At 51.3% G+C, this 24,716-nt stretch overlaps 3 protein-coding genes across 11 annotated transcripts in view; 2 read left to right on the forward strand and 1 right to left on the reverse strand.

Annotated features, from left to right (window-relative positions):
• Positions 1-2,243: 2,243 nt before the first annotated feature.
• Positions 2,244-5,257, reverse strand: TSSK3 (testis specific serine kinase 3). The gene is made up of 2 exons (XM_006117543.4): positions 5,086-5,257; positions 2,244-2,959 (listed from the first exon to the last, which is right to left on the reverse strand). Exons 1-2 carry the CDS (start codon positions 5,255-5,257, stop codon positions 2,298-2,300), a joined length of 834 nt encoding a protein of 277 aa, XP_006117605.2. The 3' UTR covers positions 2,244-2,297.
• FAM229A (family with sequence similarity 229 member A) lies at positions 3,686-12,120 on the forward strand. Of its 7 annotated transcripts, XR_012897668.1 has the most exons (6): positions 3,686-5,597; positions 6,130-6,279; positions 6,829-6,880; positions 6,983-7,116; positions 10,256-11,481; positions 12,106-12,120. XR_012897668.1 is itself a non-coding variant. In XM_075909153.1 (5 exons), exons 4-5 carry the CDS (start codon positions 6,998-7,000, stop codon positions 10,356-10,358), a joined length of 222 nt encoding a protein of 73 aa, XP_075765268.1. In that variant the 5' UTR covers positions 3,970-5,597; positions 6,130-6,279; positions 6,829-6,880; positions 6,979-6,997; the 3' UTR covers positions 10,359-10,492. The 7 variants fall into 7 exon arrangements, 1 of the variants encoding a protein (XP_075765268.1); XR_003088204.2 differs by lacking the exon at positions 6,829-6,880 and having other exon boundaries at positions 3,687-5,597; XR_003088202.2 differs by lacking the exon at positions 6,829-6,880 and having other exon boundaries at positions 3,688-5,597; positions 5,994-6,279; positions 6,979-7,116.
• Positions 12,121-16,598: 4,478 nt separating this feature from the next.
• KPNA6 (karyopherin subunit alpha 6) overlaps positions 16,599-24,716 on the forward strand; it is a 46,550-nt gene continuing 38,432 nt past the window's right edge. Inside the window, exon 1 of one of the 3 annotated variants that reach the window (XM_006117545.3) lies at positions 16,599-16,677. In XM_006117545.3, the coding sequence (XP_006117607.2) occupies positions 16,614-16,677 (64 nt within the window). In that variant the 5' untranslated portion in view covers positions 16,599-16,613. Of the gene's footprint in view, positions 16,678-18,797; positions 18,939-21,632; positions 21,661-24,716 lie in introns of those variants that run through there. The other 2 variants (XM_075908964.1, XM_025181894.2) reach the window with 2 other exon arrangements.

Consider the following 24,716-nt stretch of genomic DNA (forward strand, 5'->3'; position numbering starts at 1 on the left):
ATTCGGACCAATTCTCCAATTTAAGATTGTTTTTAATTCTAAGTAGATGACCTACACTTCCCTTTCTCTTGCTCCTCGTGTATTTAAAGAACTTTTCTCATGGCCTTTTATGTTACTTGCTGGGTGTAACTCATTTTATGCTTTAGTCGTTCTGAATTTGTCCTTACGTGCTTGTGCTATTATTTTATACTCAGCAATTTGTCCATGTTGTGAATTTGTTTGGATTCTTTTTTGATATTCAGATCATTAAAGAGCCATATTGGCCTCTTACCTTTCTTCCTATCTTTCCTTCGCATTGAGAGAGGTTGTAGTTGTGCCTTTGATAGTGTTTCCTTGAGAAACTTACCAGCTCTCCTGAACTCCTTTTTCCTTTAGATTTTTCTTCCTATGGGATCTTACCTACCAATTTTCTGCGTTTGTTCAAGTCTGCTCTTTTGGGGTGTGTCTAGACTACAGAGTTTTGTCGACAAAAGTGGACTTTTGTCGACAAAACTATACCTGCGTCTACACTGTCACTGAGTTCTGTTGACGTAACATCGACAGAACTCTGCAGTTTTGTCGATGGCTGTAAATGTCATTCTACGAGGAATAACGCCTTTTGTCGACAGAAGGAGTTATTGCATCTACACTGTCCTTTGCGTCTACACTGTCATGTCGAAAAAGTGCCTTGCTTTGTCGACAGAACTGGATGTTGTCTAGACGCTCTTTGTCGACAGAAGCTTTGTTGACAGTACAGGCAGTCCCCGGGTTACGTACAAGATAGGGACTGTAGGTTTGTTCTTAAGTTGAATTTGTATGTAAGTCGGAACTGGTACATATTGTAGGGGAAACTCTAGCCAAACATTTCTCCAGAGCTCAGTTTTATTCTCCCACACCTCACTTCCCTCAGTCCTTTATTCTCAAGCTGAGGTGTCTGCTGAGAAAAGCCACTCCGCGTCTCCCTGGTCTGCTAGGGGGGGCGCTAGCTTCGCGTCTCCCTGGTCTGCTGGGGGGAAGCAGCTAGTGTGGGGTTGCCTCACCCCGTTTGTAAGTAGGGATTCGATGTAAGTCGGATCCATGTAACCCGGGGACTGCCTGTATCTGTCGACAAAACCTCTGTCGACAAAAGCCTGTAGTCTAGATGTACCCTTGAAGTCCACAATCCTTATTTTGCTGCTGTTGCTCTTTCCTGCCACAAAATCATTACATCTATCGTTTCGTGGTCACTTTCACTCACATTGCCTTCCACTTGCAAATTTGCTACTAAGTCCTGCCTGTCAGTCAGATTCAAGTCTAAACTTCCTTTGCTTTTTGAGTGTGTTGTCCTCCTAACACACCCAAGAACTTACTGGAAATGTTTTGGTTTGCCATGTTACTTTTCCAGCAGGTGCCTGGGGAGTTACTTTCCTGTTACTACCAGATCTTGTGTTTGGATATTTCTGAGTTGTTCTAGAGAGGACTTCTCCACACCCCTCCTCCTCATTTGGTGGTCTGTAATAGACGCCCTACCTGCCATCACTCTTTTTGTTTACCCCTTTTATCTTTACCTAGAGGCTCTAGACTGGTCTGCCTCTCCCCTCCTGGACCCCAAAGCAAGCATTGGTATGCTTGATATGGGATGCAGCACTGCCTTTTCCTGCTTCTTTCTGAACAAGTTGTACCCCTCTATGCCAACATTCCAAGCATGCAGCTTACCCTGGCGAGTCCCTGGGATGCCAGTTAAGTGATAATTTAGCTTCCAGTTCCTTCTGTTGATTCCCCACACTTCGTGCATTTGTATATAGATGTGGAGCAGATTTTTCCCACTGATTTCCCTATTGTTGTTCCCAGGCCCCTATTGTAATTTTCCACATCTTCCCTGCCATCCCCTGTCAGCATGGAGGAGCCTCTGCATATTCCCTCCTCTCTCTTAGGGTGTTCTCTGGAGGTGCCATCATTAGAGATGTCTTGGGAAGGTGGCCAGACACTATCCCGGGTTTCCCCACTGCAGGAAGATGCCCAGGCCAGGGAGTAACCGGTCCATCAATCCCACAATTTTTGGGCTGGGGTTTAGCTACAAAGGAAACTGCACAAACACTTGGGTTTCTTCAGGTCATCTGGTTTGTTTGAGTAAAATCCCCGATGAAGGTGTGAAATGGCACAGCCCCTCCACCCCTCCAAACATTCCCTGTAGGCCAGCCTTCCCCTACACGAGGTACTTGGCAGGACGGCGGGAGGGATAAGGACAGACTGGAAGCCAAGCGTAACATTAAAATATATGTAAGCATTTTGAAAGCAATCTGTCCCCTTTATTGGGGGAGAGTGTGACATGGTCTTTATCAGGAGTTTGCTAGCCATGAGTGCCAACCAACTTCTTCAATGGAAGGTCGCAGAATCATGTCTGGTTCCAAGAGGCTTTTCAGGAGATCCTGGCATTCGTCAGAGATCTCCAGGTGCCCAGGAATAGAGACCCCTTTCTGCTGGTGGCACAGCATCTTGGGGATGTCTGTGTCGTCAAAGGGGAGGCTAGCACACAGCATCACATATAGGATAACGCCCATGCTCCAGATGTCCCCTTTCCGGCTGTCATGGGGCACGCCCTGGAGCACCTCGGGCGCAGCGTAGGCCGTGCTGCCACAGAACGTCTGGCTCAGCTCCTTGCGATTCTTGGGGAGCAGCTTAGCAAATCCAAAGTCCGTGAGCTTCAAGTTGAAGCCTTGCAGCAAGGCGTTCTCACACTTCAGGTCCCGGTGCGCCACGCCACAACTGTGGCAGTAGCGGATTGCGTCCACTAATTGGCGGAAGAGCGCCTTGGCGCGGCTCTCTGGCAAAGGGCCTCCGCGCAGAACGCAGTCAAAGACATCCCCGTCTTCCGCGAGCTCCATCACCAAGTAGATCTTCCCGTCAGCTGACTCCAGCATCTCGTACACCCGGATGATGTTCTTGTGATCCAAGCGCCTGACGATCTGGAGCTCTCGAGGCAGGAATCTCTGGATAAATTCTGAGGAGAGAGAAGACGGGTTCATTCGAGGCACAGGAAATTTCTAGCTACCAAGAGAGTGTATCCTCTTCCATCTTTCAGCGATGCCGTATCGCTGCAGTGACTGAGGCTGTTGGAGGCTGCTTTGTAAAGAGGGGCAGGAGCCCTGTTTATCCCAAACTGGGGGCTGAAAGGAGTTTTCAGATTCAAAACTCTGGCAACTTGGCTGGTTGTAAAGTGATCACTGGGTCTGTTCTGTCACTTATTTACTTTCAGTTGGCTTTATGGATTTTTAGGGCCAGAAGGCATCATTCTGATCCCTTCGACCAACCTCCTGCATGCCAATTTCACCCCCGTGATTTCCCCCATCCAGCTTCGTCTGTTGTAGCTGATTTCGAGCAGACCTTTGGAATGATCCATGAACAACAAACCTGTGGAACTTAACGCCCCCTTAGCCTCTCTGCTGTCCACGGGGAAATGGTTTGAATGGTTTTACTCAGCTCTGCAACAAGATGTAGTCACTAGAATCGCTTATCTGATGGTGAAGCAAAATGCAGGACAATGTAGCACTTTAAAGACTAACAAGATGGTTTATTAGATGATGAGCTTTCGTGGGCCAGACCCACTTCCTCAGATCAAATAGTGGAAGTGGGTCTGGCCCATGAAAGCTCATCATCTAATAAACCATCTTGTTAGTCTTTAAAGTGCTACATTGTCCTGCATTTTGCTTCAACTACCCCAGACTAACACGGCTACATTTCTATCTCTTATCTGATGGTGGTTTTTGTCTAGGGGACACCTCTGGCCAAGTAAACACCATTATGTGCTATAGGAGGCAGTTACCCCAACTTATGAGCCTGGTGAACTGGTTACAGGAGGGTCTGGACCAAATTCTTGTGCACATGCTCTACAAGGAACACTGAGCCATCAAAGTCAATCTGCCCCCCCCCCCCCTTTGCACCCATTAAGCTACAGCACCACCCACAAGTTGGTGGGAAATTGAAGCGTGGGACACCTGTGTAATTCTGTGGACTTCAAGAGAATTACAAAGGCAAGGAGGAAAGTCCCCTGCCTTGGAAGAGTTCTGGAGAGTCCTTTTCCCCCAGGAAACCACCTCCTATTCAACCTATTTTAGTTGAATACATTCAGAAGGGAAACCTGTAATATGCTTTACTAGGATCATGAATTAGAAATGAGAAATTTGTGGCAAGTTGCCCTTCCTCCACTGACGAGAAGGTGGAAGACCATGGTACTTTTCAGGTAAGTTTTCCCCTTCAAGGGGTTTTTATGCATAAGCAGAAAAGTAGGTCCAAAGCAAAGCAGTGGAGATATTTGATACTGTGTGTGCTGATCTCGGGCAAGCTACAAGACGACTAGTTCAAACAGGAATTATTTTGGGGAAGCTCTCTGGTCTGTGTTGTACAGAAGGTCACGGATTCGAAGGCCACAAGGGACCATTGTGAATCTCACAGGCCTGAGAACGGCCTCAAAATAATTCCTAGAGCAGATCTTTCAGAAAACATCCAATCTTGATTTTTAAATATTGTCAGTGATGGAGAATCTACTGCGTAAATTGTGTGACTAGCTAAGGCATAAATGTTTGAGAATAATTATTTCCACTCTACATTTGTCTTGATCCAACAGCCAGAAGTTGAAGCAAGTTGTACTTTTCTCTGATAGACTGAAGAACCTGTTATTATTAAATATTTATTCCTTACGTTAGCATTCTTAGATTGTGATCAAGTCACGCCTTAAACTTCTCTCTGTTAAACTAACTAGATTTGAGCGTCTGGCAGCTGGTCACTATCAGGTGGGTTTTTTTAATTTTGTAATCGTTCTTGTGTCTGTTCGTTGAACCTTCTCAAATGTATCCGTGTCCTTCTGCAATTGTGGGCCCCGGGAACAGCAATTACACCAATGCCAAATACAAAGGTAAATGAAGTCTCCCCTCACCCCGCGTTGATGTATCCGAGGATCACATTAGCTCTTCTGGTCAGTGTCATGCTGTGGGGAGCTCATGTTCAGCGGATTATTCCCCATGACTCAAAAGGTCAGACTGGATGATTGTAGGGGTCCCTTCTGGCCTTCGAATCTATGAATATTCCCCGACCCCTAACCCAGAACCCTTTCCCCGAGCTGCCTCTTACCTTCCGGGCCCCCCATCTTATCAATAATTTTAACTGCCACTTTCTGCTGGTGCTTTTTTGAGAAGGCCTCTTTCACCTTGGAGTACGTCCCCTCCCCAATGGTCTTGCCCAGCTGGTAGCCATTGGAGAATAAAAATTCCTCCATCTCCTCTCTGAATTTTGGACTGGTCATTCTCTCAGGTCATCATGTAGATCCTGGGAGATGACATCTCTGTGCTCTGCTTCTTTCCCGGACCAGGGCCTGCAGCGGTTGCAGCCCTGGGTGCTAGATCATTTTCCTGCCTAGACAAAGTCCCGTGATGATGGGGGCAGCTGGGGCAGGACATTTTAAAACTTTCAGCCCCTATTATGATGCAGCCTTGTGTTGCATGGGTCAGAGGGGTTGGATTTGCACCAATCGGGGGTCGAGCACCCCAAATGGGCAGTTACTTAACCTGCCCACAACTCTGCAGTGAGTCACTCCCGGCGCAGTGATGGGCTAAATCTCCAGAGACCAATTGTGGGGATCGTGGGTAAGGGGCTTCTATAGCATAGCATTAGACAGGCTTTGGCACAAGGAACAGACCCCAAATATTCCCCAGCCAGTGGCTGCATTGTGATTAAATGTGCAGATCTGACCAAGTTTTCAAAGCTGGATCCAAGCAGATTTGAGGGGGGGGGGGAGGAGGGGTCCAGACTAGACCCCAAATGAATACAGGGCTAGGATGTGTATTGCGTAGTGCTTAACAATCCTACCTAGCTCTCTCCTAGCACTCTTCAGCCCTAGATCTCGAAGCACTTTACAAAGGTGGTCAGTAAAATCTCTCTCTCTCTATAAAAAGTTTTTCCTGCTGTGACAGAACAATGTCAGTGGGGCGGGGGATGGTTGGCAAGCAGGGCACAGCCCCCTCGTTAACCTAATTTTACAGAAGAGGGAACTGAGACCGAGGGAAGCGACTTGTCTGAGGTCACCCGGCAAACTAGGAGCAGAGCCAAGAATGTAACGTGCATCTTTGGAGACCCAGGCCGGTGCTCTGGGCCATTAGCACTGTTCCCTTTACGTAGGCCCCTTTGTCCTGGGCGTTGCACAGACCCAGACCAAGCGACCGTGCCTGTGCCGAAGAGCTCGCCAGCGGAGTTTGAGCGGGTGGCGCTGGGGGATCAAAGCAATCAGCAGCGCGGCTTTATTCATTTCCTTTCAGTTTACAGGACTGGGTAAGAGTCCAGGGTGAGGGGCTACCCCAGATCACCTGGTCAATCCCACAGGGTCTTCCCCATGGCAGTCCCTTCCAGGAGCTCCAATACAGCGCTGGTCTGGGCACGGTCAAGGAAGCGGGCCCCCCAGGCATGAGCCGGGAGCCTTTTGGGAGAAAGCTGGGAGTGGCAGAGGCAGCTCCTTGGCTCGCTTCACAGCCAGGTGGGGCTTTGGCCCGAGACGCCCTGGGTGAGAACTAGGCCTGCTGCCCCTCACGCTGACCAGCGCGGTCCCATGGTGTCCTGGCGTTCCCCCGTCTGTCTGAGATTGTAAGCGTGGGGAGGCAGAGCCTCGCTCTTTGTCCTCTATTCGTACAGGGCTGGGCGGGGCCACCCCATCCTAAATAACCAATCCGAAGTGAGGCCTGGGCCTTGCGCCCTGGAGAAGGGAGAGCGCCTCCCCTGCCACTCCCGGGTGGCATTGTGACGTCAGAGCAGCCCTCCCGTGTCACAATGCAGCAGCCTCCGTGCCTCCCGCTGGCCCCCACCCCGTCTTGCCCTTTGCACTAGGCACTGCAGGCCGCCAGGTGTACTCCTGGGAACCCTCCTGAGCCTTCACGAGGTGAGCCTGGGTCAGGGAAGAGAGCAGGAGACGGGCGTGGGGATGGGCTGGCCGTGCCCCGTCACGTAGGCCCTGACCTTGGCCCTTCTTTCACCCAGACAGGTCTGGGGCTAGGACATGAGCTCCCAGGAGACCCCACAAGCTCGGAGATTTCCCATAGAAGCAGGAGATTCTCCCAGCCTGGCAGCTGCTCCAGAAACCCAGGAGCCAGTGACCACTGAGCACACTGCGGCAAGGTAAGGAGCTCCCTCGGCTCGACACAGCAAAGGACTCCACTGGTGGCCAGAGCTTTCCCATGGGGAGAGGCGCTTACTTCCTGTCCCCCGCGAGCAGTCACCTGGCGCCCTGAAGCATGAGCATTGACGCGCTTTCTTGGCCTGCCTTTTAGGCGGTAAGCGCGGCTGCTGTGCTGAGCTGTTGCTGTGAACGGCCCTCCTTCGGGATGGGCTGGCCCACCTGCTTCCACGTCCTAGAGCAGGGAATGAATCCCCCCAGGGAAGGGACGTTTTCGAGCCCTTAGAAATAGCTGCGTTGCCCTTTTAATCTTGCCAAGTGCCCTTTTGTGCCTGGTTGCAGGGCGGTGGGACTAGGAGCTGTGGCCCCCACCCTCTCCCTTTCGCTAATCTCAGCATCTTCTGGAGGTTTTCCCTGCGGCCGGTTCTCCAGGCTGTTCCATCTGGAACGTGCTGGGCTGCAAAGAGCCAGGGATTAGCCAAGCGGACTGAGGCCTTGCAGGGCTGCATTCCGGAGCAGTCGAAGCCTCCCCAGGTCTGTCTCGGCGGCTGGGCTCTACCACTTGGGGGGAAGGGTGAAATCAGCTGCTGCAGTCGTCCTCCCCCAGTTCTCTGTCCTAGCAAGTTCCCTGCTCTGTGCCAAAGCAAAAGGAAGCTGCTTCCTCCTCACCATCTCCCTGCGGGGTTAGCATGGCTCAGGCAGCTAGCTCAGCTGTCCCGGACATCCCCAGCAGGCAGGGCAGCTGCATGGCCTGGCTTGGAACTCGGCGCCTGGCGGGCAGAAGAGTTTGTTGCCATCTGATTGGGCCCCAGGGCTGAGCTGGGGCAGGGCCGGATTAAGAAAGGGGCTTTAGGGGCAGCTCAGAGACCCATGCTGGGGGGACATGGGCTGCAGCCACGAAGGTCCATGTGTTCCAGGTGAGGTGGGGGGAGGAGGCTTGGGGTGCTGCATTGTTCCTCCTCCAACACCCAGCGGGAAGCAGGTTGCTGCGAGCCCCAGGAATCTGTCCCCGCACTGCCCTGGCCAAGAGATTCCTCCCCCACTGCTCCCTATGGCCGGAAATTGCAGCCAATGGGAGCAGCAAGCGGGGGGAGGAGGGGCCTGCAGGCAAGTGCAGGCCACATGGAGTCCGCTGTTCCCCCCCCCCCCCCCATACACACCAAATGGGAGCTGTCCCTGGTAAGTCTCCTGCTTCAGCCCTGAGCTCCTCCCCAATCCTGCTCCCTCTGAGACCCCCACACTGCACCCCAGCTCCTGCACAGCTCCCACACCACCCGACTCCGGAGCCTTGGGGGCCCCCAAGATCTAACAGCCCCAGGCCCCCAGAAGAGTTCATCCGGCCCTGACCTGGGCACCGGTGGGCTAGTTCTTGTGCAATGGGCTGAGGTAGGGCTCTAAGTAAAGTCCAGATGAGGCACCGGGTTTGTTGTGTCCCCTCCACCAGGGAGTGAAGGCTGGGGGCAGACTCAGAGCGCCGAGGCCAGGCCGGCTCTCTGTTAACGCCCCAGCAGACTCCCTGGGCTGCAGCAGCCGTATCCTCTCGCTCTCCTGGGGGCTCAAGCCTGCGACCGTGGGTCTTCCTGGTGCAATTTCTCTCACGGCCTCACCCCTCGTTCTCGCTGCTCAGACAAGGGCCATGTAACCCCCTCCCCGCCCCCCGCTGCAACTCTGCCGACTCTGGAGGAGTCAGAGCTCCAGTCCATTGCCCTGTAGGCTGCAGCAGGCAGAGATGCAAGGGGGAGCAGGCTCAAGCGGGGGACAAATTGGCGGGGCCTGCTGGCTTAGTGAAGGGGACCTGCACAGACCCCTGTGGGCCAGAGACACGGGTTAGGTCATAGAAACAGCTGGGTGCAAACCAGATGGTTCTTGCTTGGCGGCAGCACCACAGAGGAAAACATTAAGCTGGGGTCAAATAAGACATTTTGTTTGTCTGTTGAGCCTTTTTGATCTTTTTAAATGAAATTACAGGAAATTTTGGAAGGAAAAAGGTTTCCAACGGAAAGGCTTAAACATTTCATTAAGAAAATGTCAAAACAAAACATCTGGGTTAGGGTTGCAAATGGTTAACCAGTTAATCAGTATCACCCTGCTGATGTTTACCAGTTATGGTTAACCGGTGGGGGCTGGAGCATCCCTCTACCCGTGGTAGTCCCAGCCTGACCTACCACAGACAGGCTGGAGCAACCCACCCGCCCCCCCGCCTCTGTTTAATTGGTTAACCAGTTAACTAACTAAATGGATTTTTACATCCCTGGTCTGGGTTTGTCTGCATGTTTTTTTCTTCCCACCGAAGCCATGTGGCAAAATGGACAGGAATTCACAACACGGTTCGGTGTCCCAGGAGCAGATTGTATCACCAAAAAATTGCAGGTGAACGTTTTTGCCTGGCTCTGTCTAACCGAATGGTCCCGTCTTCTCTATTGGCCGCTGGCCTGGTGTGCAATCGCTGGACAACAACCAATCCTGTAACAGGTCTAGGGTAACCGGCCGTTCGACTGTAGCCTTAACCCATCTGTGGCTGGGCCGTGCCCTTTGCCTCTTACTAGTTTATAGGGATGAGTCGGGGGCTCCAGTGGAGCATTTCTGGGCAGTGAGCAGCAGGCAGAGCCGAGGGGCCCCCAGTGCTTCTATTACTGTCCGGAAGAGGCTCTGCCCTGCCCTGAAGGCCTCCTCCGTTAAACTACCAGCCCTCAAGGGTTCGCCGCCACCCCGTGGCCGTTATCTCTGCAGGCACATGGTCTCTCTGCAGGCTTTGTCCCAGCAAGTGTTGATTTCACCATACAGGACCCTTGGAAAGAAGAGCCTTTGGGAGTTTTTGTCCTTTTCCCACCCAGAGATTCCTAGGGCAGAAAATTCTCATTTCCTGCTTGGGGCTGCTAAAAGCGGACAGGGAAGCTGGACTTAAAAAATGTTGTCCCCTCCCAAATCTTCCCTCCCTGCTAAAGCCAGAGGAAAAGAGCCCTGACGTGTTCAACCAGCCACATGGGTTCTGAGCCCTGGGGCTTTTGGGATCTGCACCCCTCCCGATAGGTAAATACGTCACCATTCCGCCATGCACCTGGGATGCTGAAGGGCTCGATGTATGTGGCTTTGCACAACCCTTGTAGGAAGCCGAGCTAAACCCTCTCTCTTGTTCCGCAGGCAGCTGAGAAGATGCCCCGGGTGCCACTGCCTGACTTTGCCCAACGTTCCCATTGACGTGTACATTGCCATGGGCGGGAACGGTAGGCCACGGACCACCTAACGGTTCCCCCACGTTAGGCCCGCGCGCTGAGGCCACTGGGGTGGTCACCTGCAACACCCTGACAGCCGGAGAACAGCAAAGGACACCGCCACACCAAACAGTGACGCACATTTTAATAAAAGGACATCTTAGAATTTTCTGTGGGCGTCGTTCCTTGGCTGCTGCTTGGCTCACGGCACTGCCCCGGGCAGTGGAGTGGGGGTGGAATGACCCCCCCCCAAGCAGGAATTTACCCCTGTTGCTATGTGATCCTGTGGGCCCAGCGCGTGGGGAGGGGTCACAGCAAAACAAGCCATTCAGGAAGGGTTTGCGGGAGGAAGGTGAACCAGTAACGTAAAGGGTGATGCTTATGGGGTAAGAATTAACCGGGTCCCAGGAACAGCCCACCTACCACCGGGCTGACATAGCCCCTGCCTGTGGGGGGTGGGAGTGGTGCAGCCCAGCTTTGGCAGCTGACTCATATTTCGCTTTTGGGGCTCCCCGCCCCATTCCTTTCTGCAGGACTCCTTCCTAGACAGTCACTTCCCATTCTGGATTGTTCCTGTGTGAGCGGAGCACTTTGCATTTGGCCTTATTGAATTTCATCCTACTGGCCATTTCTCCTGTTTGTCCAGATCATTCTGAAGGGAGGTTGAAGTTGGACGTTAGGAAAAACTTCCTACCTGTCCGGGTGGTGAAACACTGGACTAAGTTGCCCAGGGGGGTTGTGGAATCTCCATCCCTGGAGAGATTTAAGAGCAGGTTGGACAGACACTTATCAGAGATGATCTCTAGACCAATGGTTCCCAACCTGGGGTCCACGGACCCCTGGGGGTCTGCGAGGGTATTGCAGGGGGTCCATGGAAAAATTAAAGGTAAATAAAAATAGAAAATATTTTTTAAATAAATTGAAAAGTTACAATGTTGTTTTTAAATTAAATATTTTCCAATAATGTTATGAATTGTGGTCCAAAAATCTATGTTGTGGCGCCTTTGTGTGACGAAACGATCATGACGGTTAGAAGCGTACACACGTTAGCCATACGTTCAACATGGATCTGTGGCGAAATCCGGCTCGCTGAAGAGAAAGGAGACTGAGCAGAGTGAGGCATCCACAAGTGGAACAGCTAATCAAACAGTAAAAGTGAGAAAATACCCCACTACTAGAATTGAGGCTAGAATTGGCTTTGATGGGGGTCTGCAAACAGTTTGGGGGGAGTGATTGGGGGTCTGCAAACAGTTTGGGGGGAGTGATTGGGGGTCCGCACTAGTGAAAAGGTTGGGAACCACTGATCTAGTTCTATGATCCTATGAATTATGACCCTGTCCTCCAAAGTACTTGCAACCCCTCCCAGCTTGGTATCCTCTGCACACTTTATAAACATACTGTCTATGCCAATATCTACATTGTTGATGAAGATGTTAAACAGAACCAGTCCCAGAAACGATCCCTGCAGAACCCACTCATTACGCCCTTTCTTGTATTTCCTTAGTTTCTTAATGAGGTCATGTGAGACTGTATCAAATACCTTAAGTCTAGCTACACCTCCTCTACTGCTGCTAAAAGCAGACAGAAGCTGGACATAAAAAATGTTGGTCCCTCCCAAATCTTCCCTCCTTGCTAAAGCCAGAGGAAAAGAGCCCTGACGTATACTTAGCTACACCTCATCTACTGCTTTCTCCTTGTTAGCCTGTCAAAGTATCAGGTGGTTTGACATAATTTGTTCTTTACAAATCCTATAAGCGTGGCTTGTGTTTTATTTTGTAGAAACAACCAATTGTGCACAAAGAGCAGAGAAAATTCAGCTGTTTCTGCCCAGTGACTTGCAGGCTTCCTGCAGACTGGAAAAAGGATCCCCTGCGATCGGCACTATCCTCAGCCCCCGCTAGGGATGTGAATGTGTATCCATGTACAGCAGGCATGTCAAACAAGCCTCCGGAGGGCCTCATGCGGCCCAATCAATATTTTTTGCGGCCCGCCACTACATTTTTATAAAAGAATAAAGTGCGTCCTGCTGGCCACTCGGAGCACGTGGCCAAGCGCAGATCACAGCCGGCTGACCGGCCACTCTACGCTCAGTGCTGCAACTACTGCTCTCGGCCGGCCAGGCCGCTCGGAGCTGGGTGCTCCAGCACGTGTTCACGACTGGCCAGCTGCTCTGCACAGGCATCAAGTGCCTGCTCACGCCACCCCAGCACCTGAGGAAGGAAAGTGTGGCGTCGCCAGCGACTCTGAGACCCAGACATTAGGTTGGGGGGGCTGGGAATGCCTGGCTCTGGGGGAGGTGGGAGGCATTAGGTAGGGGGGGCCTGGTTTTGGGGGAGCAGAGAGGGATTGAGTTAGAATGGGGGAATGGGAGTGCCTGGCTCTGGGGGAAAGGAGGGGAATATTTTGTTAATGTTTTGTTTTGTATTTATTTATTCCCAAATAAAATCATAAAATGTATATCAATAAATGTCAATTTTTTGCAGTTGCACGAATAATATATATTTATCCAAAATGTCAAACTTACAAAGTATCTGAAATTTTCACAGAAGCCTGTTCTATTTGATTAAGCTCGGTCTATACTTGTTTTTATTTCCACAAAACAAGTTATGTATCATACAAAATTAAAAAGTACCTTCAATTTATATTTAAATTAAAAAAATATTTTATATGGGCAAATAACAATTTGACACATCAAGTGATTGTATTATATTAAAACAAGACCTGAAAAAGTATAAAATATGCCTAAACCATGATAATAAATCATTATGACTTTCCAATAGAAGCACATTTTCTTTGGTGGCCCTGAAAGCGATCAGTTTCCGTTTGTGCGACCCTCAGTAGGCTTCGAGTTTGACATGCCTGGTGTAAAGGGTAAACTGATGAGCCTCCACACAGCTGCCTCTCTACTGATCCGCCTGCTCCCCCTTCAGCTGCTGCCTTTAATACAGAGGCAGCAGCCCATGGTGGGAGCTGGAATGCACAGGGAGCTGGCTTTCATACTGGCTCCCTGCATGTACTGGCTACCGCCAAGCTTAATATCCTCCCCCCTTCGTATCAGAGGCAACAGCATGGGGGGAGGGGCAGGAGGGAGCTGGTACATGTGGGGCGCTGTCTTTAAGCCAGCTTCCAGCATGTGCTGGCTCCTATGAAGCCACATGCCCTTCCCCCCACTGCTGCCTCCCACAGAGGCAGCGGGGCTGGGGGGCAGGTGGGAGCTGGTGCCTGCCCCCTGCGCTGATGCCTCCGATACAGAGGCAGCATTGGGGGGGCAGGTGATTTTAAAGCCAGCTCCCCATGAGCACTGGCTCCTGCCTCCCCCCCCCCACATTTTATCATCCCTAGCCCTCACCTGTCCCAGTCAACTGGGCCACTCTTGGGTGACCCCTTGTCTCCGTTCTCACTTGCCTTCCCAGGCTGTGTGCCACTGAGCCAGGAAGTGGCTACCTCAGCTCTTGAAGCATTTGTAGTGGGTGACTGAACTTGCTAGATGTCGTTTTCACCGAGATGCAGCAGGTCTCTGGATTTCCCCTGGCCCTACCTGCCTGGCACGAACTGGCCGTCTGGGAGCCCCACAATAAAACTTTGCTTTTAAGCCCTGTGTGTTCATCTAGTCAGCGGCGAGAGTCCAGTGTTCTGTGCCCTGTGACAGCTGCCCCGCGACGCTTTGCAACCAAGGAATTCTTTCCTGCCAACTGCGAAATCTCTACGGTTGTCCTTCACTCCCTTGAACAAGCTGGCTTGGAAAATGGTTGAAGCAAACGCTGGACCTGGGACGGGTCTTTGCTTTAACTCAGGGCTAGCCCGGGGTCGGGATTTTAATGTTTAATCTGCAATATCGGAGGGGTTCTGCTTCTCTTCTGCCCCAGATGGAGCCTTACAGCTGTGCAAGATGGATGCAACCAGCATTCTGATTTGGAAGCAGTTAACTGCTTTGCATAAGGGTCAGTGACACACGCCGGGTGAGAGGACGGGGCGGGGGGAGGGATCAGGGACAACCCGCTGTTCTTGACCTAAGAAGCCTCCAATGAAGATGACAAACAGCAGTGACACACGTCGATGGTACCTATGTAACTACAGGTTGAACCTCTCTACTCCAGCACCCTTGGGGCCAAACCAGAGAATTTGCCCAACCACAAGAGGCCAATATTATCTAGCACAGGGGTGGGCAATCATTTTGCAGTGGGGCCACTTTATTAATTTTGGTAAATGGTCACAGGGCGGCTCCACCCTGGAGTGGGTGGGGCTTGGAGTCGAAGGGGTGGGGCTGGGCACTAGCCTCCCCCCCCCCCCCCCGAGTTGTCTGGGGCTGGAGGCTTTGAAAAAACCACAGCAAAGGGCTCAGGGCCCCATCACTACTGCGTTGCCTGGCAGCTGCCCAGGGTGGCTGGGACTACAGTAATTCCTCATTTAACACTAGAGAGATGTTTCAGAGAATGATTGTGTTAAGTGAAAACGTGTTATGCAGGGTCAATTTCCCCATTGAAAAGGTGGGGGTTGCATTTCAAGCGGTGGTGTCTGTTGGGACCGGGACATAAGGTCGGGGGAGAAAGGGGACGGGGTTACAGCAGAGAGGGGAGGTGTTTGGCTCTGCGGACGGGAAGGGGAGGAGAAGGGAGGGGGACTGGGTTGGGAGCATGCCCCTGTGACTGGTCTGCCGGGACCCGCTCTGTGTCCGGCGAGGGGGGGTCACTGGGGAACGGCGTGGCGAGCGGCGAACCCTCCGCCACTTTGCAGGGAGGCGGGGGAAGCCCCACGTAGCCGCTGGTGATGGGCAGGCTGGGGAAACCCAGCCGCCGGCCTGCAAGTGGGGCCAGAGGAGAGGGGGCAAGGCGTCCGGTGAGGGGGAGGCAGTGAGGAACGGCGCGGTGAGCGGCAAACCCTCCGCTGCTTTGCAGGGAGGCGGGGGAAGCCCCATGCAGCCACTGGCGACGGGCCAGCTGGGGAAATCGTGTTATTCCGGGGACGGTTGTGTCATTCAAAAAACGTTCCCTAAAAAAAAAAAAATCGTGCTATCGCGAAAACGTGTTAAGTGGGCACGTGTTAAATGAGGAATGACTGTATTTAAAAGGCTCAAGGCTGTGACCTCTGCTGGGATAGTGCTGCGACTGGGAGCTATGAGCCATTTAAATGCATCCTTGCTGCCTGAGCCACCGCCTGGAAATTTGGTGGTACGGGCGGCAGGATATAAATAGAAAGCAGCCAGATGCAGTGCGCGGGCTGGATCAAAGTGTTTGCGGGCCGCCTATTGCCCAGCACTGGTCTAGCAGCATTACCACCACTTCCACTGCTGTGAAGACATGTAGAGGTAAATTAGAGCTACATCACAGCACAGAGCAGAGCCAGGGCTGGTGGCTGTAAACAAACTTTATGTGACCATGGAAAACTTGGCCACACCCATGTTAAGTGGCCATCCGGCTAACTAAAATCATGCTGGGCCATGGATGTTGCCAGACCAGAAAGTGCCGGACTGGAGAGGTTCAACGTATACCAAACCATTCTTCTCAAGGAACAATAATAGTTTCTCAGGATTTTTGGCTGAGGTTTTTGCTGCCCTTCCTCTAATTCCTTCATGCCAATCCTGCCCTTTGTCCATTGATCGGCAAGGTATTTAACTGGGAATCTCTCAGGGTATGTCTACACTACCCCGCTAGTTTGAACTTGCAAATGAACTAGCTGTACTCCTCATTCCACGAGGAGTACAGCTAGTTCGGATTAGGAAGCCTAATCCGAACTAGCTACTCCGTGCCGCGTGTAGCCGCGCGGCACGGGGTTCGAACTAGCCGGGATTTAAAAATGGCGGCGCCCGGTTTATGCAAATGAAGCCCAGGAAATTCAAATCCCGGGCTTCATTTGCAAGTGCGGTATGCCTACATTACCCTCCTAGTTCGAATCACGAACTAAAGCAGGAGGTGGGTAAAAGAACAGAGACCAGCCCCCAGCCCGTCCACGTGTGTTTTAAATAATAAACTACTGAGGGTTGATCAGCTGGAGCTTTATCTGCGGGAACTGTCGACTTGTGCTCCCGTCTCCAGCAGTGTAGTGGTGAAAATTGCTGGAGCATGTGAGGCAAACGCCAAGCGGTTAGAAGACAGGATGTGGAGCTGACCCGTTCTGTGTCAGGGACCATAAAATTTTCCTTTGGCACAGCCATTCTGCCATTGATGTCTGGCTGGTGGAACTCTATACACTGTCATCACGGCGTGCTCCTCTCCAAGCAAAGCGAAAACTGGAGTGACTAGATGGCTTTTTCTTCCCTGTCCTGTGGCGCCGGAGGCAGAATCACCTCGATGCTGATTTCTTCTCCCAAGGGTGGGGAAAGGGAAGTGCCCCCAGCCACGCTACAAGTGGGTGGTATGTGACTTATCTTTGGCGGGGCTGTGACAAAATGAAAGCCCTTCGTTGGGAGTGGCCGAGCAGCCAGGGCTGGAGACATGGGCTGATAGGCAGGAGAAGGTGCTGGCAGCAGCTGTGCCTCATCAACAGCAGGGCCGACTTATCCATTAGGCACAGTGCCTAGGGCTCAGGATACTTTTAGGGGCTCACGAAAATGTTTTAATTTCTTTTAAAATCAGAAGAAAAAAAATGAAACTTTTAGGGCCCACGAAAATCTATTACATTTTGCCTAAAACAGAAAAAAAATAAAACGTTGAAGTATTTAAAGTTGTATCAAAAATAATTTTTAATATTTTTTTTTTTTATGGAGGAAGAGGCCCACAAAGGCAAAAGTGCCTCGGGCCCTCGAAAGTCATAATTCAGCCCTAATCAACAGGAGGGAAAATAAATTCAAGGCTCCCCATGGGACAGAGTGTGTGGGAAGGAGGAGGAGAGTTCCTCCCGAGCAAATGGGGACAACAGCTGGGTGGTCTCCTTTGTCGCTTCCCCCACACGCCTCTCCCTTTGAAGATGAGAGGAACACAACTGGGAAGGTGCTGCCTCCTCTAACTAGGGTGAACATTCCTAGGAAGAATTTTATTCTAGACAGGTTCTGCCCCACTGTCAGCCACGTCCTCTTCTCTTGATTAACAACGGGAGAACAAACACCAACGGGCGCCATTTCCCAGGGTTTGGCTGTTCCCGGGGCTCTTTCTACAGGATGCCCTCGAGCTCCCTGAGAAATCACTCCCACTGCCCTTAGTGAATCAACAGGACCCAGTTAATCCTTTCCCAGCAGGATGGATGCTGCTAGTGTAACCGCCGCCGGGCGGGTTTGAATCGGGGGCTGACTAGAGGAGCCTCCACCCTCTGAGCTAAAAGCCAGCTGGCTCCCAGCCCATGCTGTAGAGGTCTCTTGATCTTAACTGTTGCTGTGGTCTAGGTACCACTTGCATTGCGCAGTAACCACACTAGGTGTGTGGGTTACATTAGCATACCACGCAGCTGGTTTTTTGGGGGGGTGGGGGAATCACATTCTATGTGCTCTCCAGCATGAAATCATGCTCCTACCTAAGGATGTTAAATTACGGTTAACTGACTAGTCGATAGGCACTTTCGCATTCCTCCTGAAATGGACAAGAGCCCCAGTGGGGGCTCTTGTGCACTTCAAAGACACAGCGCCCTCATGGAACCTGGGGTCATCGGGGGACTTAGAGTCCCCCGCTGATCCCGGGCTCCACCACTCTGCCCCTTTGAATGAACTCACAGGGTGGGTGGCATGGGTGGGGCGGGCGGGAGCAGGCGCAGAGAAGGGGTGGGTGGCGTGGGCAGGGCGGGCGGGAGCAGAGGGTGGGTGGCATGGCCAGGGCGGGTGGGGGCAGGGCAGAACAGGGGGTGGGTGGCGTGGGCAGGTTGGGTGGGAGCGAGAGCAGGGCAGGGCAGGGGGTGGGTGGCGTGGCCAGGGCGGGTGGGAGCAGGGCAGGGCAGGGGGTGGGTGGCGTGGGCAGGGCGGGCGGCAGCAGGGCAGGGCAGGGGGTGGGTGGCGTGGGCAGGGCAGGTGGGAGCGGGAGCAGGGCAGGGCAGGGCAGGGCAGGGGGTGGGTGGCGTGGGCAAGGCGGGTGGGAGCGGGAGCAGGGCAGGGGGTGGGTGGCGTGGGCAGGTTGGGTGGGAGCGGGAGCAGGGCAGGGCAGGGCAGGGGGTGGGTGGCGTGGGCAGGTTGGGTGGGAGCGGGAGCAGGGCAGGGCAGGGGGTGGGTGGTGTGGGCAGGGCGGGTGGGAGCGGGAGCAGGGCAGGGCAGGGCAGGGGGTGGGTGGCGTGGGCAAGGCGGGTGGGAGCGGGAGCAGGGCAGGGGGTGGGTGGCGTGGGCAGGGCGGGTGGGGGCAGGGCAGGGCAGGGGGGAAGCAGGTGGCAGGTGGGCGGGAGCAGGGGGACCAGGCTGGCTCCCAGGGCGTGGCCCAGCCCTGCCACCTCCAGCCCACGGGCGCTATCAGGCCTCGGCCTTGGGCCCCAGCACCAGCCGCCGTGGCCCCGCCCCGTACAGCTCAGCAGAGGGAGGGAGGAAGCGCCTCTCCCCCCTCCCCCCGCGCTGTCTCTGCCCCTTTAAAGGGCGGCGCGCGCGGCGGGGAGGTTTGTCCCTTCCCGGCCGCCGTTCCCTTCTCTCGCTCCCGGCCCTCCCCCGCCCCCGTCCGCCATATTGTGGCCGCCGCAGCTCGAGCCGGAGCCTGAGGAGCCGGAGATGGGTGAGCGGGGCGGGTGGGGAGGCCGCGGCGGTTCCTCTGCGCCCTGCCAGCGGGAGACTCCGGCCCGGCGGGTCCGGCCGCCCCTTGCCCTGCGGCCCGGGCCCTGAGCCCGCGCCCGTCACCCGGGTCTCGGAGCGCCGGGGTGGGGCTACGCGCCCCTGCTCCCGCCGGCCCCCGGGGTGCCTGGCTCGAGGGGGCGGGTCTGCCCTGTGGGGGGGCTGGTTCCCCCTCCCCCTCCTCGGGCAGTGGCCGGCGGGGGGCGCCGCTGCGTCCAGCTGCCCTGCGCGGGGTGGGGGGAGGCGGCTGGCGGGGCCCCCGCTCCCCTCTGCCTGGGGACACTTCTGCTTATTCATGCCGAGCGCTGCCTGCCCCCCCCCGGTACCTGCCGGCCCCCCCGCCCCGTCCCTGGGTGGAACCCCCCCCCCCCCAGCTGGTGGGCTGTAGCGAGAGCCCTTGGAACAGCCCTCACACGGGACCTCTGTGCGAGGTGCCCCCCCCCCAGCCTTGTGCCTCGCAGCTGCGGGGGGCCCCAGGGCCCGAGGCAAACACTGCCCCCGCCTTTCACTTCTTGAGTTTGCGGTGGGTCTCTTGGCTGGTGTCTTCCACCCCAGAAGTGGCGGCGGGACTGCCCCTTTCATCTTGAAAGGAAGGGGCTGGATCGTGGCTTTAAATGTGGCTCGGCCAAGAGTATTTGGTTCGGCTTCTTTATCAGCAATACTTGGTAGATAGGAGGAGAAAAAGATGGACCACAGTTGTACTTTTCATGGATTTTGGGGGGATAGGAATGTTAGGCTGGTATGCCAACTGTAACTTGCACAAGGTGGGGAGGAATCGTGTGTGTGTGTGTGTGTGTTTTTAACCAACTCTTTGGAGCCGGGTATTGTCTACTGGGACCTTTGCCACCCCTAAACAACACTCAGTGTATGTATGAAGATTAAAACAATAAGATTCTTGCTGTCTGCTACTTTCTGCAAAATGATGCTAACCCCAGTCCCTTCCTCTCATTGAACAGAGGAGCTTCCATACTTCCTGAAGGTCGGTGGACCAATTCTCCCTAATCCATGGCATGCCAACTCTGTGTGGTTTTTACCAAAGTCCAGTTCTGAGGCAAAACTTTCACTGTGTATGTGGGCTCAACCTAGGACTGTTTCCTAGCGACTTAGTAGGGAAGAGAGCCTGAGGTCAGCCAGGAATGAGGCTTAAAAATGCTGCTCTGTTCTGCAGCTGTATTTTATCTTGAGGAGCAGACTTCTGCTCATCTTCACCAATGTGGGGTTTTGTTGATGCCCTATTCTTGGCTTCCAACAACTGTTTTAGTGTAAGTGTTTGTGGCTTTGTAGCGTTGCTCTCTGAGCAGCACAAAGAGGAATTACTTTTCTGGAAACTGAACTATATAGCTTACCTCTCCTGTCTGTAGTACTATTGCGTTATGGTTCTTGGGTTGGGGCAGGGGAAGCCCTGGTCTACTGGATGTCAAGAAAACCATTCCAAAACCTTCTAGCCGCACAAGGTTCAAATCCAGCTGTTGCTAGCTAGTCTTCATCCATCCTGTGAATATGGCCTAGTATCAAGTCCCTCCTTAATGAACATGACGGGATCTTGAATTACTTTAAATTTTAATCTTCACAGAAGCTGATTAGATTAGTAGAGGATTGTACAGAATGGAATTCCACTGATTTTTGGTGATGGAGATGCCACATGAGCTGGTGACTGGAGAAAACTGAACTGTCTCCGTGGGCCTGTCTCAACAGCCCCCTCTGCTGTGTTAGAGCATTAAAGTTTTGCAGGATAGTGCCACAGTTATGTTGCCCATATCTAGGTCTTCCATGGGTAATCGGGACCAAACTGTTATAACATCGCTATTAAAATGGCTATAAAGACTGTTTTAAACACTAGCGATTTTAACGTGTAGTGGACTATGTGATTGTTAATCTTGTTGACTATATGCATCCCATCCCTCCCTTGCTGCTTCTGATACAGAGGCAGCAAGGATATGGGGGAGGCAGGAGCTGGTGCCCGTGATGTGCTGACTTTTAAGCCAGCTCCCACAAGCACTGGATCCTGTGGAATTGCTCGGCCATGCTACTGTCTCTTGGAGGCAGGAGCTGATATGCATGGGGAGCTGGCTCTCTGTACATTCTGGCTCTGTGGAGCTGCCTTCCCCCTACCTCTCCTTTGCTGGCTTACATAGAGGTAGTAGGAGTTGGGAGGGGGCAGATGGGAGCCAGTGCTCAGCTTTGACTCTGCGTTCTAAGCCTACACCAAGGTGGCCAGCCCACAGCTTGCGAGCTGCATGCGGCTCTTCATCCCTGAAAGTATGGCTCGTGAAGCCACCCACGTACCCCTACAGTTGGCCCCTGGTCCCCTGTACTCACCGAGTGTAGGGGAGCTGTCCGGTGTAGCAAGATGGTGGTGGCCAATGGGAGCCTGACGTGGCCAAAAAGCCTGCCTGTGGTTTTTAAAGGGGCGGTGTCTTTTCTCAACTCTGGCTGTTGGGGAGCTTTTTTTGGTTGGCTCAACAATTTTGGTGCGGCTCTTTGCATTTTTTTTTCTGTCGCTGTTTCGGCTCTTCATTTAATGGGTTGGCCACCCCAGTCCTACACGAATAGACTGTTAAGGGAGCATGGTATGCTGGGACTGGACAGTGGGGGATGGATCACTTGAACGGAAAAGGGCAATTATCATTCACTCTGAAGCCTCTGGCACTGGATGCTGTTGGAAGGTAGGATATGGGGTTGGATGGTCCGCTGGTCTGACCCAGTAAGACTGTGTTCAAAAGTCAGAAAATGCCATTAAGGTAGGATGGTGTTAACTCTTCCTCTTCAAGCATTGTACCGATAGTCCATGTATGTTTGTCAAATATAGTATTACTGTACTATTGTAATGTGTGCAATGTAGAGACGAGCTCAGCAGATGGCTCTTTGCTGTGCTTGTTGGGCATATAAATGTTATTGGACTGTTTATTTAGCATACCAAGTTTAACTAGATGGGTGGTTGCTTGATTGTATGCATTTTTCTGGAGCATTGAACATGTGTTTAGTAATGTCATAATTGATTGTGTTTTAAAATAGTGCAATAAAAGTAGGGAAACTAATATCCCCATTTAAAAACCCTTTAGTTTTTAATTGTAAGTACATTTCTATACAAGGAAGCTTGGTGTGAACCTAAAATCTCTTATCAGGAGAGAGAAAAGCTGACTCCTCAAGAGCACATGTTAGCAAATATGAGTATCCCAGGACTTTATCTACCTCATTGCCTTGAAACTTATCTTGCAAGAAGGCAATCTGGAATAATGCAGTTGTCATGAGCATTTAAAACAGTGTCTGTTTGATTAAGTCAAATGCTTAATCCCCTTGTTTAAGCACTTACTATAGAAACCTAGCTGACCTTACCTGTGGCAGTATTACACATGGTAGATTTTCAACTCTATTAGGGATGTGACAGTGTAAACAATTAATTGATGAGTCTTCACTGTTACTTGCAGACCTCTTCTCTCCCCTCAGAGATGGGGGGGGCGGGAGAGAGACTCTCAGCAGGAGCCTGTATGTGCAGGGAGCTGGCTCCCCTCACATGTAATCACTGAAATCTACACTTTTTACCTGAATATGTGCATTTTAACATCCCTTCCTGTGCTGGGGAGCTGCTCATAACATACAAGGAGAACTACATTGTAGGTGCAAAGGGTTCTGAAAACATCTGACTTCTGGTTGGGGGTGGCTTGCAAGCAGAACTGAAGCTGGAAAGGTGTTTTTTGGCAGTCAGCTGAGGAATAGATGGCTACCTTTACATGAAGGTATGGGGAGAATAAAAAATCTTAATAGGATTGAATTTAGTGAAAAATGCCTGCTAACTTCCCAGAAGAGAACTCTTTTCTTTTCTCTCTCGCTAAGCCAGCTCCATGAGTAGACTGACTGCATGTTCCAGTAATGATGTCACATCACTAGCTTCAGATAGCTAAAACAGAAGGGAATGAGCCAATGGTGACTAGTGTACCAGACAGCCAAAAGAATTGCGTGGATAAGCGTTTTACTAGCACAGAACGTACTGTGTGCAAAGCACACAGCTATGGGATCAAAAGCAGGCTATGCTAAGAAGTTTTCAGTATTCACTCTATATATTTTTTTTTGTTAAACATTCACGAACATGTTTGTTTCAGTTAATACCTACATTGAGAAAATGTGAAGGCTACACAGTCAAACACTTAAAACAGAAGATACCTAAGTTAAAAGAACATTCTTAAGTCATACTCTTGATGGAGTGTTTTCCCTATTGGTGTTTGTAAGTACTACTTAAAAATAGCATAACTAAAATCAGAACTTTTTTGTTTAGGTAATCTGTGCTTCTGAGTAGTTTCTAGTATAGTCAATATCAGTGGGTTTTTTCTTGCATAGTTAGTTGACTTTCCCTGCTGTTTCATGTCTTCCACAATGAGACAAGGTCAACTTGAGAAAAGGTCACAGTAAAATTGAGGATGATATTGGGGGACTGAAAGGCAGGGTCAGTACTAGAAACCACTTTTAACTAGTTATCGTTGATTTCATGTCACTGCTATCCTTTTAAGGTGTTTATGCAACACTAACTCTACCCCTTTGTGGGTGCATTATGACAACTAAAATACAACTTGTTTTTTTTCCTGAAGTTGTAAACATCCTGCAAACTCCCTTGGTTTAGTTAGGAACTCTTCAAGAAGGGAGTTCCTAAGATAAATGTTGACAAGTCCTTATCTGTAGCTGCTGCTGGTAAACCTGTTTGTGGAGGAATCTCTTTGCCAGCTGCTAATGTAAGAGACTGCTCTATAGAAGTGAAACTTTTTTAGAACACTATCCACTTGAATTCTTAAATTCAGAATCCACTTTTATAGCAAACACTTTGTGCACACTGCAATTCAGAACACTATTTCAAAGTAAAGTGAGAAACAATCTTTTTGTAATGTACTTCAGTTACACTAATCTCTGGGAGTTACAAAATTTTTCCAAGTTGGTTTTTAAATTGAATGTCTTTCTTTCAGTTTTCTAATATAGTGGCTAGGCTGAAGAATGGGGAGAAATTTTGGAGTTTTTTTTAATCTACTTTAGGAATACTTATCGTCATAATGTTGAATGGTACAGTGTTCTAACTGAATGTGGCAATTTTTCTGCCACTTCCCAGCAGGAAGCTTGCAATGATGAAGGAAGTGCCTATTAGTAGATGAATGCAGGAGACTTTCATTAATAGTATCGTAGTCTATTTAGCAGAAAACTGTTCAGAATTTTTGTATTGCACATTCATAATTCCTTCCATTAAAGAATCTCAAAGCACTTTATTAATATTGAGTTAATAGTACTAGCAACTATTTAGGTGCTGTATAAATCCAAAGAAGTATCTGATGAAACAGCAGGGCAACATACTACTTTAAATAATTTCAGGGGATAGCTGAGTTAGACTGTTACAGAAAAAAAACAACACATGGTCTGGTAACACTTTATAGAGTAACAAAACGTGTAGATGGTATCATGAGCTTTCGTGGGCACAGCCCACTTCTTCAGATGACCAAAGTTATGAGTATGGGATATGAAAACTCAAAATAAATAGGAGAGGGGGGAGAAAAAGAAAAGAAATTAGCATCTTTCTATTTACTTTGACCTACTTAGGTTTAAGTACTCATTCTCCATACTTAATGATGCTCTGTCTCTCACCCCCCCTTCCTTTTTTCCCCCTCCTTCCCCTCTCCTATTTATTTCAAGTTTTCATATCACCTAGTCATAACTCTGGTCATCTGAAGAAGTGGGCTGTGCCCAC

This window comes from Pelodiscus sinensis, chromosome 25 (genome assembly GCF_049634645.1).
Source record: "Pelodiscus sinensis isolate JC-2024 chromosome 25, ASM4963464v1, whole genome shotgun sequence".
Taxonomy (NCBI): Eukaryota; Metazoa; Chordata; order Testudines; family Trionychidae; genus Pelodiscus; species Pelodiscus sinensis.

Excerpts from the sequence above, each read along its gene's own strand:
- TSSK3 (XM_006117543.4), bottom strand. The coding sequence starts at position 5,257 with ATGACCAGTCCAAAATTCAGAGAGGAGATGGAGGAATTTTTATTCTCC. Across the intron at positions 2,960-5,085 it reads TAAGATGGGGGGCCCGGAAG|AATTTATCCAGAGATTCCTG; the intron begins GTAAGAGGCAGC and ends CTCTCTCCTCAG.
- FAM229A (XM_075909153.1), top strand. The coding sequence starts at position 6,998 with ATGAGCTCCCAGGAGACCCCACAAGCTCGGAGATTTCCCATAGAAGCA. Across the intron at positions 7,117-10,255 it reads ACTGAGCACACTGCGGCAAG|GCAGCTGAGAAGATGCCCCG; the intron begins GTAAGGAGCTCC and ends CTTGTTCCGCAG.